This window comes from Lissotriton vulgaris, chromosome 3_2, assembly GCF_964263255.1.
Source record: "Lissotriton vulgaris chromosome 3_2, aLisVul1.2, whole genome shotgun sequence".
Lineage (NCBI taxonomy): Eukaryota > Metazoa > Chordata > Amphibia > Caudata > Salamandridae > Lissotriton > Lissotriton vulgaris.
This window is the reverse complement of record NC_141690.1, coordinates 221,534,418-221,550,836: the sequence shown is the minus strand read 5'-3', so window position 1 is coordinate 221,550,836 and position 16,419 is coordinate 221,534,418. Positions and strand designations below refer to the sequence as shown.

At 42.9% G+C, this 16,419-nt stretch overlaps 1 protein-coding gene across 1 annotated transcript in view; it reads left to right on the top strand.

Moving 5' to 3' along the window:
- FGFRL1 (fibroblast growth factor receptor like 1) overlaps window positions 1-16,419 on the top strand; it is a 314,060-nt gene that overhangs the window by 144,128 nt on the left and 153,513 nt on the right. Inside the window, exon 3 of the mRNA XM_086964243.1 lies at window positions 3,320-3,592. Coding sequence (XP_086820369.1) covers window positions 3,320-3,592 — 273 coding nt within the window. The remainder of the gene's footprint in view (window positions 1-3,319; window positions 3,593-16,419) is intronic.

Genomic DNA, 16,419 nt, shown 5'->3' with positions numbered 1-16,419 from the left:
CTGCTCTCCAGTAGACGAGGCCCTATTATGAATCCGACATGGCCTAACTGACTGCTCACTGGGATAGAGCCTGCTGCGAATTTTCTCTCATTCAGGTGTTTGTCAGTCCTGTTTCATGTGTCAGTTGCTAATTTTTGCTTACGTCTTGCCCTCCAAATACTTGAGAGTAGTATTTGAAATTAACAAATTATAGAAGATCTGATTAATAGGCTCATATACCAGAAAAAAATCACCCTGGTTTGACTGGTTAATAACCTGCATGTGCAAGAGTGCTGCTTCCAATAACTGGCTGCTCTGTCTTCAAGAGCTCCAGGTTCTAACTCCTCTGCACTGTGCCCATCTCCAGCCATGTACTCTGTCTTTTGTTTGCACATGTGACCATGTCTGTTTGGGGAGTTTCTGATAAGGTGGCTTGCTGTAATTGTTTGCCTCTGTGGTTCAGAGAAAGCCATGCTGTGTGGTCCAGAGTTTTGCTTTCTTGAGGCAAGCACATTGTTTACATTGCTGATGCAATGAAACATGGTTGAGATGGCGGAGAGCCCACACAAATATACTACTGTTGATAACTACATGAAACCTAAACGGATTGCTTTTCACTGTGCCTGCTGTGTATGTAGAGCCCTGAGTGCTGATAGAGGTACACCAGGATACAGTGAAAGCAGAGATATTGAGGGTAGCTTGTACATGTTTATAAGTGTCTTGATTTGTATGGTATGAACCAACCTGGGAAAGAACTGATGACTGGAATCGCAGGAATTCTCTTGCAGAGGAGTGGAGATGATAAACATCCTGTATAAACTTTAAGGATGGAAGTGGGGGTCAGCGTGGTGCATCATACAGTATTGGGGGTTGTTATTGGTGAATGAGGTTCTCTTTTAAGAGGTTGGTCTTACAGTCTTTCCTGAACTAAAGGAGTGAGGGGAAAAGATTAATTTTGCCTGGTCACCTTCTCTAGAACTGGACCGGATTTTATTTTCACCATTCTTGTTGTGAGGAAGTCACTCCCTCTTTTGAAGGAAAGTACATTCCTCCCTTGTGCTTAACAACACACTCCCTTTCACTCTCACAAATTGTCTTCAGTTTGGGATCCCTTCGTCAGCTGGATGTTGCATGTTCCCATAGAGCGTTAGCAACTCTTCTAAAGCGCATCTCCTTCTGGGTGTGACTTTTTTTTAGGTTTTTCAGGGTTAAATATTGGGGACCAGGGACCTTTGCCTGTACCTGTGTTTATAAAAGTTTTTTCTTTTTAAGTGGGCTTTTTTGGACTGAATTTTTAATTAAAAAAACAAAGATCCAGTCCTGTGCGCCTCAGGCACACCTCTTGGCCATGCCCATGTCAATAGAACACTGTGCTAAAACAAGCGACTTTGGGTTCAGTAGTAGTGGTAGCAGAAGAAACAATGCGAACAAAATATAGATAAATGCTGTACTCGTACATATGGATTTGTCTTGCTCTTTCTTTTTTTCTGTCTCAACCTATACACATTTAGGTACAATGAGCATATTGTTTTTTAATGTGTTTCATTCAACAAAACAGTATTGCCTCCTAAATGGCCAACCTGGTGGAAATCTCAGACATGTATTTTCTCAGATTATGTTGGAAGAACATATGCTTTTGGATCTATAATCAAACTAATTGGGAAAAATCCATTTAATTCCTGCTGCATTTTGGAAATTGTTTTGGGTTTCTAGTGACTTATAATTGTTCCAGCTGGTATTTTTTTAACGTGGAATGTACAGAAAAAAACCTTACATCACAACTATATGCAGTGACGTCCACTGGAATTTACATGAAGAGATGATTTTGCATAGTATGTTTAGAATTTGTATTCGCTTAGTTTATTTGAGACCCAAATTATTGTAGAAAAATCTATTTTTTGCATGTCTATGGTTTATCTCTGCTGTTGAGATTCATTCTCTCTCAATGGGTGATGCACCAGCGTTCTTAAATGTAGGATTGATTGACCAGAAATGTAGCCACTTTGCTCCTTGTAAGCATGGCAGACAACATTCCTGCACTCATATGGTTTCTGCTACTCCAGTCGAAATATTCAGCAGAAAAGAAACTAACTTGAATCATGGGTCTTCCTGTTTTCATACATTTCAGCTGCCTTGCTCAACCGAAATGTACCATGAACCGTTGCTGTTTTGCCAGTCCGATTGGCTGAATCGCTGGACCCATGACCCATTCAGGGAATACTTTTGAGTGGACCATTGTTTGATTTAAAATGGGCCATGAGTCACGTTCTACTTGGAGGGTGGGAGGAATCTGCAAGGGATTCTGCACAATGGACCTACAAACTAGATGTTTCTCCAACTCATACCTAAGAGTGTTTCTGAAAAAAGAGATGCTGAACTACAACACTTTTATCTCAATAGAAACAGCCATTTATAACAGGCTTGAAGGCTCCTCTGTTTTTGTTTTTCATCAGTCAGTCAATCAACATTTGTAGAGCGCTGCACTGTCACCCCTGGGGTTGTCTGGGAGTGAGGTCTCCATTGAAAAGTCAGGCCTTGAGGAAACGGTGGGAAGAAGGAAGAAACCAGCAGAGAAGGGCAAAACAGAGGGCAGAAAAACGAGCAAGCAGAAAAGGCAAAACGGAGGGCAGAAAAACAAACAGAAAAGGCCAATCAAAGGGCAAAAAAACAAGCAGAAAAGATAAAACGGAGGGTAGCAAAACGAGCAGAAAAGGCAGAGCAGAAGAGGGCAAAACAGAGGGCAGAAAAACGAGCAGAAAAGCAAAACTGAACGCAAGAAAGACATATGAGCAGAGAAGGCACAAAATCAGGGCAGGAGGTAGACCGGCAGTAGAGGGTAGCGGACTGCGGGCAAGCTGGGCAGGAGAACTGTCGCAGGGGGAGCTGGCACGAGGACCTGCTCCATGTAGGAGGTGCCGATAGTCATGTGCCGAGTCCCTGACATTGGGGCACAGGGGTTCAGATAGAAATGTAGCCTTTTAAAATAAACCTTTTAAACACAAATCGGTGCCTACGGATTCACAGCTTCTCCAAAATATTCTCACATTGTACTTATTGATTTTCTGCGAATTTTACACTAAAATCCTGTACAACAAGTACACCAAAGAACAGAGCAGTGGATGGTGACAGGATGCCTGTTAATGGGAGAGAGAGTTTCGAGTGAAATATGAGAAGACGGGTACATCAGATATTAAACATTAAAATGCAGCGATTGTTCATGATCTCTGAGTGTTATACAGACATGTAAACTATTTTCGTGCCATAATCTTTACACTAAAGAAGTAATTCATTAGGAATGTTAAAAAAAATAAAAAGCAATCTTTTATCTCCTTGTTTGCAGGACCACCACAAATTGCAGACAAAGTGATCCACCGACAATCTGTTAGACTTGGAAGAACCATTAAGCTACTGTGCCCCGTCATTGGGGACCCGCCTCCTCTTACCATGTGGATGAAAGGTGGACGGAACATCCACAGTGGCTGGACCAGGTTCCGCGTCCTCCAGCAGGGTCTGAAGATTAAGGAAGTTGAGAGTGAAGACGCAGGGACCTACATCTGTAAAGCCACCAATGGCTTTGGGAGTGTCAACGTGAATTACACCCTAATTGTTATTGGTGAGTTAAAGCAGTTCTGCTTCATATGGTCATGGATTTAAATGTATGTTGCTTTTCGTTGTAAAGAGATGTTGGAGCATATAGTGTTGACCATCATTAACATCCATACTCTGCTTGAGTTATTGGTGATATATCATCAACATATATTACAATATAGCCTGGTTCGTTACATTTCTGTATCCAACAATTGTTACTGATTTCTCCATAATTTACATAACTCGCAGATGGTTGACAGTTAATAACAAAGTGCTTCTTCACTGCCCAATTGGATTGCTTTATCCTTCAGGTGTTGAGTCTCCTGCATAAAGTTTCATGCAAATAGTTATTTGCGGACTAAGCATACCTCCCAAAATATCTTTCAAATCCCTCCCCAATTACTGCAAGTAAGAAATACTTGCAGCCAAGCACATTTTCCAACTTTTCAGCACATTTTAAAACCCATCAGCTCTCTACGATAAGAATAACTTTTTTCTTACTTGGGTATTTATTTATATTTCTAAAGCATGTGTCCTTAAGCTTGAAATTACCAAGAAATAACAGATGGGTTCTTGTTTTGAAGATTTTTGAGACGGAAATAGGCGCTCTTAAAAATAACGTGTTCACAAACAGCCAACGTGTAGAGAGCTTCATCCAGTGTTCGGAAATAGAACTGGTCTTAGTCAATCAAATCAAGAGATAGGGGGTAGCATTTTTGAACCAATTATTAAGACCTAAGTACACGACTTTGGCATGGTCCAAATGAGAGGCAACATCTGCTTGCGGAATGTTAAAATGTGAACTCACCAGTACAAAATGAAGAATCATTTTCAGAATTTTGAGATGATAAAAGCACGATGACTAGACCTTAGAGATCTGCATTTTAAAGGATAAATCGTCACCAAAGCAGACCTACACATTTTCTTATAAATCTCTTCGCTGTGAGATAATATCCTAATACTTCTGGCTACCACAATGAGACCAGATAGGAGGGCCACCAAGAACCACAGCTTTTCCTCCAGAATTTAAGTTTAGGAAGTTGTCATCCAAATTGATTCAGCCCATGAGGCCCCAATGAACAATTCTGCTTTTCGTATCAGAGTTCCCAGTAATTTTGTGATCATGCAAGTCAGATTGAAAGATTGAATGAGTCTTGTCAAAGAAGCCACATAATGATTAAACAGGGTGGGATTTAGAACAGATCTCTGCAGCATCTCACGCGTAAGCTGTTTAGTAGAAGAGCAGTAAGGAGCCACAGTGACCATGAGATCACAATTCACTAAGAAAGAGGAGATCCAGGCTAGTGTTTTCAGTTCCCACACAGATAGTCTAGCAGAGCCATGAGAAACAAGGTGTGTGGTACCAGATGTTTCTTTTTGACCACTTATGGTGGCGACCACCTTGTTCTCATTATTAATTATGCAAACAGGGTATCTACGTTTGATCTCCTCAATCATTTTCTTTGCAACTGCTGAGCCATCTAGACCCTGTCAGAGTGTAGAATTGGTGCCAGTTCCTGTTGGCGCCCTTCTTGGTAAATCTAGAACCTAATCGGATATCCTAACATTAAAAGCAAACCATGGCTCAAGATTCAATTTCCTGCACAGACTTAAAGGCTTAAACTCCGGTGATATGGCCTTGGTTTTGTATCAGTTCGATATGTAGGCATTCATAAGGTGCTGCACTTGAGGTCTAGGGGCTTTCACCATATTCAAAAGTCCCATAAAAGAACCACAAGAGAGTGAGAAAAATATTATTATATTATAGTATTATTAGAGTGTTAAACAATTTGCAGCCACAGCAGTGAGAATCGTATCTCATTCTTTAACTAGTAATTTTGACCAAGATATCATGGCCTATTGAGTCATACTCCAGCAATTTACAGAACTATTGAGTGGACAAATGAGCACAGATTCTTCCATTTGGCTCTATGTTAAGATAAAGGTGATGATGATGAAGTGGCACCAAGCCCACATAGTGAATTATAGACAGAGTTCCTCCAACATGTGATCTAATGACTTTATGTTACAAGTGCTACACCTCTTTGCCGCCCTCTTTGACTGCTTGGTTGATGGGTAACACTTTGCTGCTGATAGGAGCTAATATATAATTTAGTTTCCAAATCTTGCAAATAAAATAAAGGCAACAGAAGTTTTGTAATTCACTAATTATATGGTACAATCGGTGCACCACAGACAAGAGGGCATAGGATTGTGTTCCATTTTCGGTAAGATTTTGTTTCTGTAGAGTAGTGGCTAAAACATATTCTTACATCGTGATGTAGATTCTCTCTTTTTTTTAAATATTATTATTGCAGATTTTATCATAAAATCAACACAAGAGGATAATACCACTGATACATACCAAGGATTATAGTGAGGAATGATAAAATTGAAGAAAGATAAGCATTCTTTATATTCATCATACAAAAAACCCTCAATCCCCATCATATAGCGGTATATAGTACAACTGAACCATAAAGTGCATGCAGTGCGATATAAAATGCCCATACTTATTTTCCTGGGTAGCTGTAAATCCCTCACGTAAACCAATAGGTCTTAAACCACACATACAGTAAAGTGTGACCCTCTTTAATGGATATTATTATTACAGATTCCATCATGCCGGTTGTAAGAAAGCTGCTTTGGGATAGTATCATGCTACCTGGTAATCCTATTAAGTTGGTGATTGGGTCGTGAGATTGGCTAGCACGCTAGTCTAAAAGAGAAGCCCAAACCCATTTTCCTTCTTGCTAGGCTTCCTGCTTCTTCGTACATACAGAAACATTTCCAGATTATACATCGCTATCAAGTGTGCTAGCCATTGGTGGAAGGTTGGGGGTGCATTCAGGCCAGGCTGGTGCAATACAGAGAAGACTGCAACCATGGCAACATGGGTGAACAGCTGAGAGGAAGCCGCCATGTACCCCCAGCAAGATAAGCTGGGGAGTTAAAATGATTTTGACTTTTAACCTAGTGTCAAAGAACCTAGTGATGTCACTCCTAAGCGGTTCTTGTGCGGGACAGATACCAAACATATATATCAGATCTGCACCTGGATGTTGACAGCGTGGACAGCAAGTACTAACCAAACCCCCCCCCCCCACTTGGCAATTTTTCTGGGCGCGTAATGTAGATCAAATGTGGTTTTAGAATGTCATGCTTGCTAGTTTGCCGAGCCTAATAAAGTTCAAGCTGGCGCCAGAGATTTCCCACCCATGATATTGCATAGGTACTATCGAGGGATTAGTATCTGGCTTCCAAATTAAGGGATTAATATATAATGTGAAAAAAACAAGGATGCCCCTGTCTTGTACCCCTTTGAATTTCCCCTGACTAGCCCCACCATCAGCTGAAGCACATCAGTGGGCCTACAATAGACTGATCTTACTGCCTTGATATATCTAGACCCAATTCCAAACTGACCGATGGCTGTCCATAAATACTTCCAGGAGACCCTATCAAACGCTTTTTCGGTGTTACCCCATGGGGGGCAGACGCAGAAACAGCAGAGGCGTCCAGGATAGTAATTAACCAGTAAGTGTGATCTGTGGTCCCCCTCCCGGGTATAAAGCCATGTTTTCTTGGGGGAATAACCTTACCTACAATTTGACTCAAGTGCATGCCGAATACTTTAGAATATATCTTCGTGTCACTATTGATCAGAGTAAACAGCTTGTAAGACCCTGGCTCTTGTGAAGGTTTACCTTTTTTCAAGAGCACAACTATATTTACAGTGGGTAGGTTTTTTATGGCAGCTTGAATTTTTTCCCCAAGACAGAGGAGTGTCCAAGAAATCCTCATCTTCGGCACTCAACTTAGCAAATGGGACTGACTTCCGATACTACAATAAATCCCCATCTTCCTGCCCCTCTTTCTCTCTCTAGGCCCTCTCATAACAACCCCGGAAAACCTTATGTATCCCCTCTAAGTTAGTGCCAGGCCACCCTGTGAATCCCTCTGTTCGGTTAGCTCGCCTTGCATCACTTTTTGTCTAGTGTGAATGGCTAACAGGTGTCCCATCCGTTCGCTATACTCCTAACACTCACTCTTCCAGACAAAGCATCTATTCGCCGCCTTTTTGCCGATGTATCATTGATCAAAGCTTTAGAAACTGACATTTTGTGTTGTGCCCCCTCAATGTTCTGCCCCTCAGATGCTGCCAAAATGAATTGTGATTCGGCGTTCCCCAGACCCTTATTCATCTTCAGCAGCCAATGCTTCTCTTTCCTTTCTTATTCAAGCTGAAGCTAAGCGTCTTCCCCGAACACAAGCCTTGAAAGCATCCCACACTACCCCAACTGGGGCTCTCCCTTTGTTATCCTCCATAAATTCCAGTTACTTATGTGCCAGATAAGCCAGTAAGTAGTGCCTGCTCAAAAGACCAATCCTGTGTATTCTTGCCCAGTCCCATCACTGCTATCTCTAATATAAGCGGGCTATGATCAGACCTGCCCAAGGAAACTTTTCAATTTTACTCATCAGCAAGAATAGGAGTCAACATTGGGTCATTCAAATATTCCTTAACCTTCACCTCAGAAGTGAATGTCTTAGTCTTGCCCTTGAAATTAACCTTCAACTGGGCTGGATTCAACAAGAATCCCTCACCCGAGATCCTGAAATGCCTTAATGAGCTGTCTGAGCCTTCCATCTCCTCTCCACCGTGGTGGGACAAAAATCAGGCTGGGCAAAAAAGGTATGACCATTATAACTCCTTTTGGCTTCAGGCCGAGCCTTTTCGAACATTGCTTACCGGAGTAAATAACCCCCAAAGTACACCATGATAGCTCTGGGTCTATCGGCTTGCTCGCCACGTTTTTAAGCATCAGTGGAAAGCAATGTACATGCTAAGAAAGCAATGTACATGCTAAACCTCGAAGTCCCTTTTCCATGTGGTCTGGTCAGGGAAGGCCCAGATTTAACACAAAGCCCCTAATATTGCTATCTTCCACTCCCTCTGCAAGTTCCATAAATCTCAGATTGTTCCTTCGCTGTCTATTTTCAAAATACTCCATTTTACAGAGTATTTCCGTCATCTGGGATTGTTGAACATCAGTTTGACCTTTAAGTGCGCCCAGCATCGAGTTCCAGTGCTGCAGCATGCTCTTCCACTGAGGAAATCATATCCCCTATTTCTACACAGGCTTTGTTAGCTTTCCTGATTTTCCCTTGCAGTTCTTTTGTGTCTAATTGCGTCCTGGGACTGTCATTATGGGCTTCCTCTTGAAGTTGTTTTATGAAGTTATAGATTAGCCCAAGCGGAGGCTCTCCCGATCCTTCTAAAGGAAGTCAGTTGATTACCCTTTTGAGAAGGTGATATTGTTTGCTGAGTGAGATCCTCAGAATAAACCTGTTGATTTGCAGAATAATCCCATTTCAGGGTCCAGGACACATGGGACCCGTTTTTCCAGTTCAACTCCCTTCTTTGGACCCCCTTCCCCCTGCCTTTTTTCAATGCTTCACTTGTTTGGATGTGACACAAGGCTCGTCAAGTGTGCTGCTTGAGCTAACCGCTGACGTGGAGGAGTGTAGGTCATCGACCAGATCGCTGAGACTTGGGCTGGAGGATTCTGGACCATCGGAGAGTGAGAAGAATTTATTCCCATAGTCGGGGGGAACCCACCAAAGTTTGTAATCCTCCGATACTATCTTTACAGGCCTATATTTGTAGAGGCCGTTATCAAGGGGCCATAGGAGTGACACTCTCCGATCAAGGCTCTGTATCTCCATATCAAGTTCAGGCCCCAGGGAGGAAGCAGGGTCAGTGATGAGCACGGAAGCTGTGTCAGGGGATACAAACCCTGATGCACTTTACCAGAGACACTCTTCCCCCATGGTCACATCATCGCCTGTACCAGACGAGACAACATTCAGACCTGTCATCACAAGACTCAAGGAGCATCCTTCCACCACTGGGCACCCCACACTGATCTGTGTAGTAGCTAGTAACTCTAGCTCCTGTAGTCTGACTGCACAGCCATGCGTCTTTGTATCTCTTCAGCCTAATTAGAGGAGTGCAAGAGAGCTCTTCCAGTGACCGAGTATGCACTTTTGCTGGGACTAACAAATCTGCAATTGAGGGCGGTGGCTGGGTTGTTAACACTTGCTGCCCCCACTGGTGGTCTCCCTGATTAAGTACCTTCTTCGATGCTGTAGCTTGAGAACGAATTTCTGAGTCCTTGTGGGCATTTGCCTCTGCTTTTCTCACTCCTGTGCTGCTGCAATCCATTTTCAGGCAGCCTTGTCCGGCTGCACGCTGTGGTGGCGCCACAACTTCTGTCCTTTCTTTGGCGGCATGCTCCACCGTGAGAGACGCCGTGCCAAAATGCAGCTGAGAGCGCTGACTGCCCAACGTGCATTCCGTGAGACAATTGTGGCTGAGACGAGCAGGACATGGACCTCCATCTCCTGTGCGCTCTGTTGGGTAATTTGCAGTTTTAGACAGGTGCAAGGTCTCCACCCGGAGTAGCATCGCATTCCTAACTGCCTTTCTGACTACCTCTCGTCGGTCATGGCTGGAGAATAGCTAGAGCTAGGAGGGAGCGAGTTGCTCGTTCTCCATCTTGCTTCCAAGCATAGTGACGTAGATTCTCAAAGGAATGTAATTTTATTAACAGCTTCCAATGTATTCGGTTTTTGGTTCACTGGATTTGTTGATTGGCTTGGATAGCTGAACATTGTCTTGGATAGCTGCACATGTCCCGTATCTTGCAGCATGGTGCCTTCAACTTGCATGCCTTCGCATAAGAGCTAGCTCTGTGGCTCCTGTCCCTCCTTGGCCATGTGTTGCCTTCCTACAGCTGGTCATTGGATGCACAGAGAGATCATCAATTTGTCCAATAATTACTAGCACTCTCTGAGCATCAGGGAATGGACTTTTCCCAAAACAACATAGAAGTTACTGCCTTTTTCTTATGATGAAATATGTCAGCCCTGCCTCCTGGGCGTGAATGTACTCATTGTGATGGGGGGAAAAAAATCTTTTCACAGACATGATGGCTGAACACGCCATACTGCAGACCACACCTCTGTGTCCGCTTCCTGAGCTGTGCAGTGTTGAACGCATGCGCCATCTCATTGTGAATGTTCAACTTCGGCCGTGGGTTTCCTCACTGGTCACTCCCAATATTTGCAGGGCATCCCAACCTCGTCTCCACTTTGAAGGAACGAGACAGGTGCACGCCATAAGACAATGGTAAGTATGTAATGGATCAGTCAAAAATTATACATGCCAACCCTCCCAAATCAGGCGAGAGACTACCGATTTTAAGGCTTGTCTCCCGCCTCCTGATTCCTGCATGCAAAAACCTGATTCTTCGAGCTTCAGCCAACAGGGACTAGTCTTGTGTGATTTAGAGTATGCACCACCAATAACTTGCTCCCACAGGCTGGTGCACAACATTTTTTTCACGCTCTCTCTGCCAGCCATAGCGCTTTTCTCCGTGCTCCTGTCAAGTTTTAAAAAGTGTATTTTTGCTTTTCTGAAATCCGACCTGGCAGCAGCAAACTTGCAAGTTCCACACTTGACAATAGATCCGATTAAGGCCCTGCCCTCAATAGAAGTCAATGGGAGAAATACATTCTCTCAATTATTTTTTTTTTTTTTAAATCTCCCGCTTTCCTCTTCCAAAATGTTGGAATGTATGCAAAATATAAAAGGATAATAGCATATATGAGGAGACTTTTGGGGAAAGCCCCATGCTCTTTTTAGTGTAACCTCAACCTCTTCAGTTGGCGCACGCATTCCTTCCTCAGTGTTTTTTTTTATTTTTGTGGAAGCTAGAAATAGGAACCTGTGCGACCAGCATTATGGTTGGATTTTAGGAACTACCCGACCAGGAAAGGAACTGTGTCTTGTGACCGGAAGTCCTGAACGGCAATGTTAACCCATCCTCTCTGACTTGACCTAGCACATTTTCTAAATAGTGACGTGTTGAATGTCTGCTCTGCCTATATATCCGCTTTTACAAAGAACTCGATACATTAGTGTTATGTCATGCAGTGTTGCTTACAAGAATGTTAGTAGAAAAGGGCGGCTTATTGTAGTTACAGAAGTCCCTCACTCAGGGTAATGGTTTTCCTTTACAGAAATGCCAGTTGTGATTGCAAGGAAGCAGTGTTTGTGTGTGCTGAAGGTTGTGTGCCTGCGAGTGGCTGTGCTTCCAGGTGTTAAACTCCTCACCAAAGGCATGTTTTTAAAAGAACTGCCACGGTCATTTGAATGCTTGGGAGACCAGTGAAAGCCCGGCTTCCTGGTTCTGAGCCGGGTTTCCAGTTGGCCCTCACAAGGGCGTCTGATGCGTCTGGCAGATGCTGCGACTTTTCCCTTTGAAAATCTGCGCCATGAGGAGGATCTTTTGTTTACTTGAAATAATGCCGCAGTGTTATAAAACCAACAGCTTGTCAGCCCGCAGGATAAATGCTGAAGTTATGGCGCGCGGATTTGTTTATGTTGCGGAGAGCGCAAACACCATTACTCACTGCGACCTTGTGAACTGGAGGCTTTATGTAATTCTCCTCCAGGAGTCTAACTTGGACTAAAATCATCCCAGCAAGCATGCCCGTGTGTAACTGCTCCCAGAAGGCATGCCTCTGGAAATAACACGTTACAGTAGGAACGAAAACAGGCAGACTAATGAACAGACTTTACTGCAGGAGCTAGGTACCGTGGAGAAAATAGTGTGGCGGCCATCTTGGTTGTTGTGTTAAAAGATGTAGAATGATAAAAGTGCTGAGCTGGGCTCGATAGCTTTGTCGTTTGTTTGGCTCAGGCACCGAATCTTTTCCTTCGCCCATGTTTAGACTAAAGTCCTGACCAGTTGTATGCAAGGGGCCGAATGTCCTCATCTTGGTAAAATGAGTCTGGTAAAAAGAGGCCACGAGGACTTCATGGAACCAGATCGCTGTGTTTCCAGTGTGTGGCCTTCATTCAACAAACTAATTCTTTTTGAAAATTGTAGTTTCCTTCTACTGGACCTCTAAGATTGAGCTACCCGAATGCAGATGTTTGGAAAAGCGTAGTAAAAGACCAGAAACAGAATTTTCTGGTGACATTGTTACTGGGTCCAGTTGAGAATAATCACCTTTAAAGGACATCTGCCATATGTGGTACCTACCATCTCTTTCCAAAAGGCTTGGAAAACCTGACTTCCCACTCAAGTAACTAACATTTCTTTCAGTTAGTTGCTTTTCATCCTCTCTTGGTGCCACAACACCAGTTTCAGTGTTGGTGGGCTCAAGAAGATTGTAAACATAGCAGATTTGGCACTTTTAATGAGCCGCAAACTCACCTACAGACCACTAAAAATTGTTTCTGGAACAGACCACTAATAAATCCTTGATTTGTGTGTGTGTGTGTTTTTTTTTTTATTTCTTCTGTAATTAGTGTCACCTAAAATTATGTTTGAGTGTTCCATTTGCATATCTGTCAATCCCTGGAGGACTCAAAAATGTGTGTGAGGTCAGGTGTTTAAGAGGGTCATTAAGGTAAATGAAAAATGAACACGTTTTGTAGGGTTATACATGTTTGAGAAGCGGGCGACCTCTTAAAGTCTGTGGAGACATTAGTTTGTCGAATGGGTGAAGAGAAGTAAAAAAGTGGGTGATACCTGCCAAGTGCTGGTGGGTTGAGCTTTTGTGTTCTCTTTCAGCAACAACAGGCCAGCGTGTTAAAAGGTGCAACTTGAAGTTCTACTTTAGGACAACTGTATTTATGACAGCTCGTGACTTTCTGCGCATGGTTACATCTTGCTGAATAATTACCCTCACTGTGGTTTTTTGAAAATACCCTCAAAAATGCGCTTATCTACTATTCAACTGTTTTACATTTGGTAGCTAAAAAAGATTTGGTTGAGTTTTGAGATAGCTTGAGAATCTTCACAATGGAAGTTTAGAATTAGACCGTACCATTTGTTTGACTTTTCCGTACATTACTGGTTTCTTAGAGCATATACGGGGGCTGCTAGGTTATCAGACCATCATGTCGGTCAATATTGTTGATATTGTGTTGGAAAAGAGAGCTTGTAAAATGCTATGTGATGTGGAGAGAAATTTCGCAGCATCATTATTTGTAGGCCATGCTCATCAAGAGTTTGACTTTTGGAGACAGCTAGCTTAATCATGTGTGAAAGGCAAAATGAGCTGGACTCCATGTTGTCAAGGTGACACTGGAAACAAAGGTCATATAAGAGGTAATTAAGGGCACCACATAAGTTGTTTGTGTCAGACAATATCCATGTTCCTTTTCTTTTAGATTGTTATGTGGGTTGCAGAGGGTTAGAGGGGAAATCGGCCCCCACTTTCTTGTTCTGAATCCCCCCTCAGCCAGATTCTTCTCCACAACCACACCATGGTGGCACCATGCCCAATTGACTTTGCAGCATTTCCCTGGTTGTCAGTAGTGGTTGAACAAGGGACAGGTCCCAAAGCATTGTTTTTGGTGTACACTGTCTTCTGTATAAAGTGAATTGTCCGCAAATTATTACAGTTACATCAAAATACCACTTAAGAGCCTCATATTGGTTGGGCCCGGCTTAGACTATTCTCGTTCCATGTATGCAGGCCTACTAAATAAACCCACAGACTATGCTCATTCTACTTGCCTATGTTTGCCAACATTACTATAATCATAATACGTCTGCCCTGAAAGACTGCCATTGACTGCCAATAAAGGTCACTGTGCAATAACCAATTACTAGTACCGTCATCGCTGCATTGGTGCTCCGAGCACTACCTCTCAAACATTTTCCAGCCTTCAAAACTGACCCAGAGCTTGAAGTCTACTTCCTTTAGCCTCCTGTCCATCTGCACAAACAATTAAAAATTACAAGTGCTTCAGCATGTGATCTCTGCATGTCCGATGCATATAATGCTGGGAGTTTCTTCTACAAGATATGAATCCAGGAAACAGATTTATTGATGTTTCGCAGGTGTTTGAAGACCTCTTCTTAGCCCTCATAAGGTTTTCTGAGGCCTCAACCCACATAAAGTGGTTATCGGACATCTTTTTCTGACCAGACATCTAAGACGTACCACCTGACAGCCCTTCATATAACCCTGTCAAAAACAGGTTGCTGGAGTTTTCCTCGTCACACCTCTCCAACTCCACTAATCTCATACTTGGAGGATGCATTGACAAATCCTCAACCACTGCTTTGATCTGCTAAGCCAACCAAGACTGGAGTAGTCCCAAACACTTTTACTGTCCATCTTTTCTCATTTTGATCTCACAAAAAAGGGAGCCGAAACGCTGCATTCGTGGCTTAATAAAATCTATGAACACTAAGTTAAAAAAAAATTAGCCAGTTAAACCACATTTGATGATTTTGTTTCTTTTTTTGTAAAGAGCTGAACGAATGGGCAGGCATGGAGCAGCATAATGTGTAACCCATGTTACCACACCTGTGGCTTGTCTTTAACAAGAAGTGCCTACCATGCTCTGCAGCCCAACTGAAGAATTATGCGGTACACGTAGGAAATGTATCGGGCCGAGTGCACAAGTTGATCCAACAATGTGTGCACCTACTCACCAAAGAGATAATCCTTAAAACACTTAATAATAACGGAGATGGGAGGGAGAGTAGAATAAGCAGATTATCCACAAAAACGAATACAACTATGCATTTACCAGGAGGAAAGAGTAATGGGTTCTGTGGCTTACCACACCATTTGGGACTCCGGTAGCGGAGCCGAACACTGCACAGGAAGAAAAACATCTTTACTCTGTATTAGCATTCCTGGGTTTAAATGCAATATGTATTTATCCTAGTGAATTATCCTATAACCGCCAGACACACACAAGCATCTGCTCCCGCAGGGTGCAATAAAGATAGCGGTGCCAGAAATCTGTAAGCAGTTATAAGGGTTGCACTCCCTAATCATTAACTACACACATTTCTACAGTGTTTTCTTCAGTCTGAAGTTGGAGAGGAAGCTGGGGTGCCGAGGGGGAAGAGAAAAAGGTCTGCATGGCTTGTGTTTTCCCTGCCTGTGCTAGCCCACTTTGCTCCTCTTTATGCCTGTGGCTTAGTGCTGCCTGCCACCATGATGATCCTCTTTCCACTTCCCATGAAAGCACAGAGTTTTAACAGTGCTGGCCAACAGTTCTGTAGTGGGGCTTCAAGGAGAAACATAATGATGCAAATTCTAATTTTTGATGCTTAACATGAATTTCTGAGACCAAAAAAAAACTATGCGCTTTGTTAAATACATAGACTGCTAGTTACTTAGTCGGTGAAATGATTTGTAAACCGTTTTCTATAAATGCGTATCTCTTAAATTTTGTCCTGTTTCTTTAGTAGTTGTGAGATTTAAGAGGCAAGCTTCCCTTCACTTAAGCAGAACTCTGGCAGCTTCTGTAGCTTTTCATGAGCATGTCCCTAATGCTCAGATCTGCAAGGCAGCTAGACGAGCTACTTGCAACATTCAGTAAATTCTGGTCAAGGGATCCAGTTTGAAGTGTGCATGGATTATCAGTTCACCATATCAGTCCTGTTTAGACACCACCCAGTGTCGTCACGTCTCCAGTTATTATCTTTAGGCATTGAACGATGTATGCACAGAGAACATGACATTTCACCAAAGTTTTCCAAAGAAGGGGCGAGAGGAAGACAGGTTTTCATCTGCAATCAGAGTTTATTTCAGAGAATGGGGACTTGACCTAAAAGCTGTGCTTTAAATGGAAAAAAAATAAGTGCAGGTACTCATCAAATTGAGTTACGGGTGTGGCTAGTGGTCGGGGCTAGTGGTGGGATATGATACAATGGCACTTCTTCCATCTGGATGTATATTCATTTTGTACTTGCATTGTCCTTGTTTGTAATTCCAAATTTCCCTCTGCACGTGACATAACTA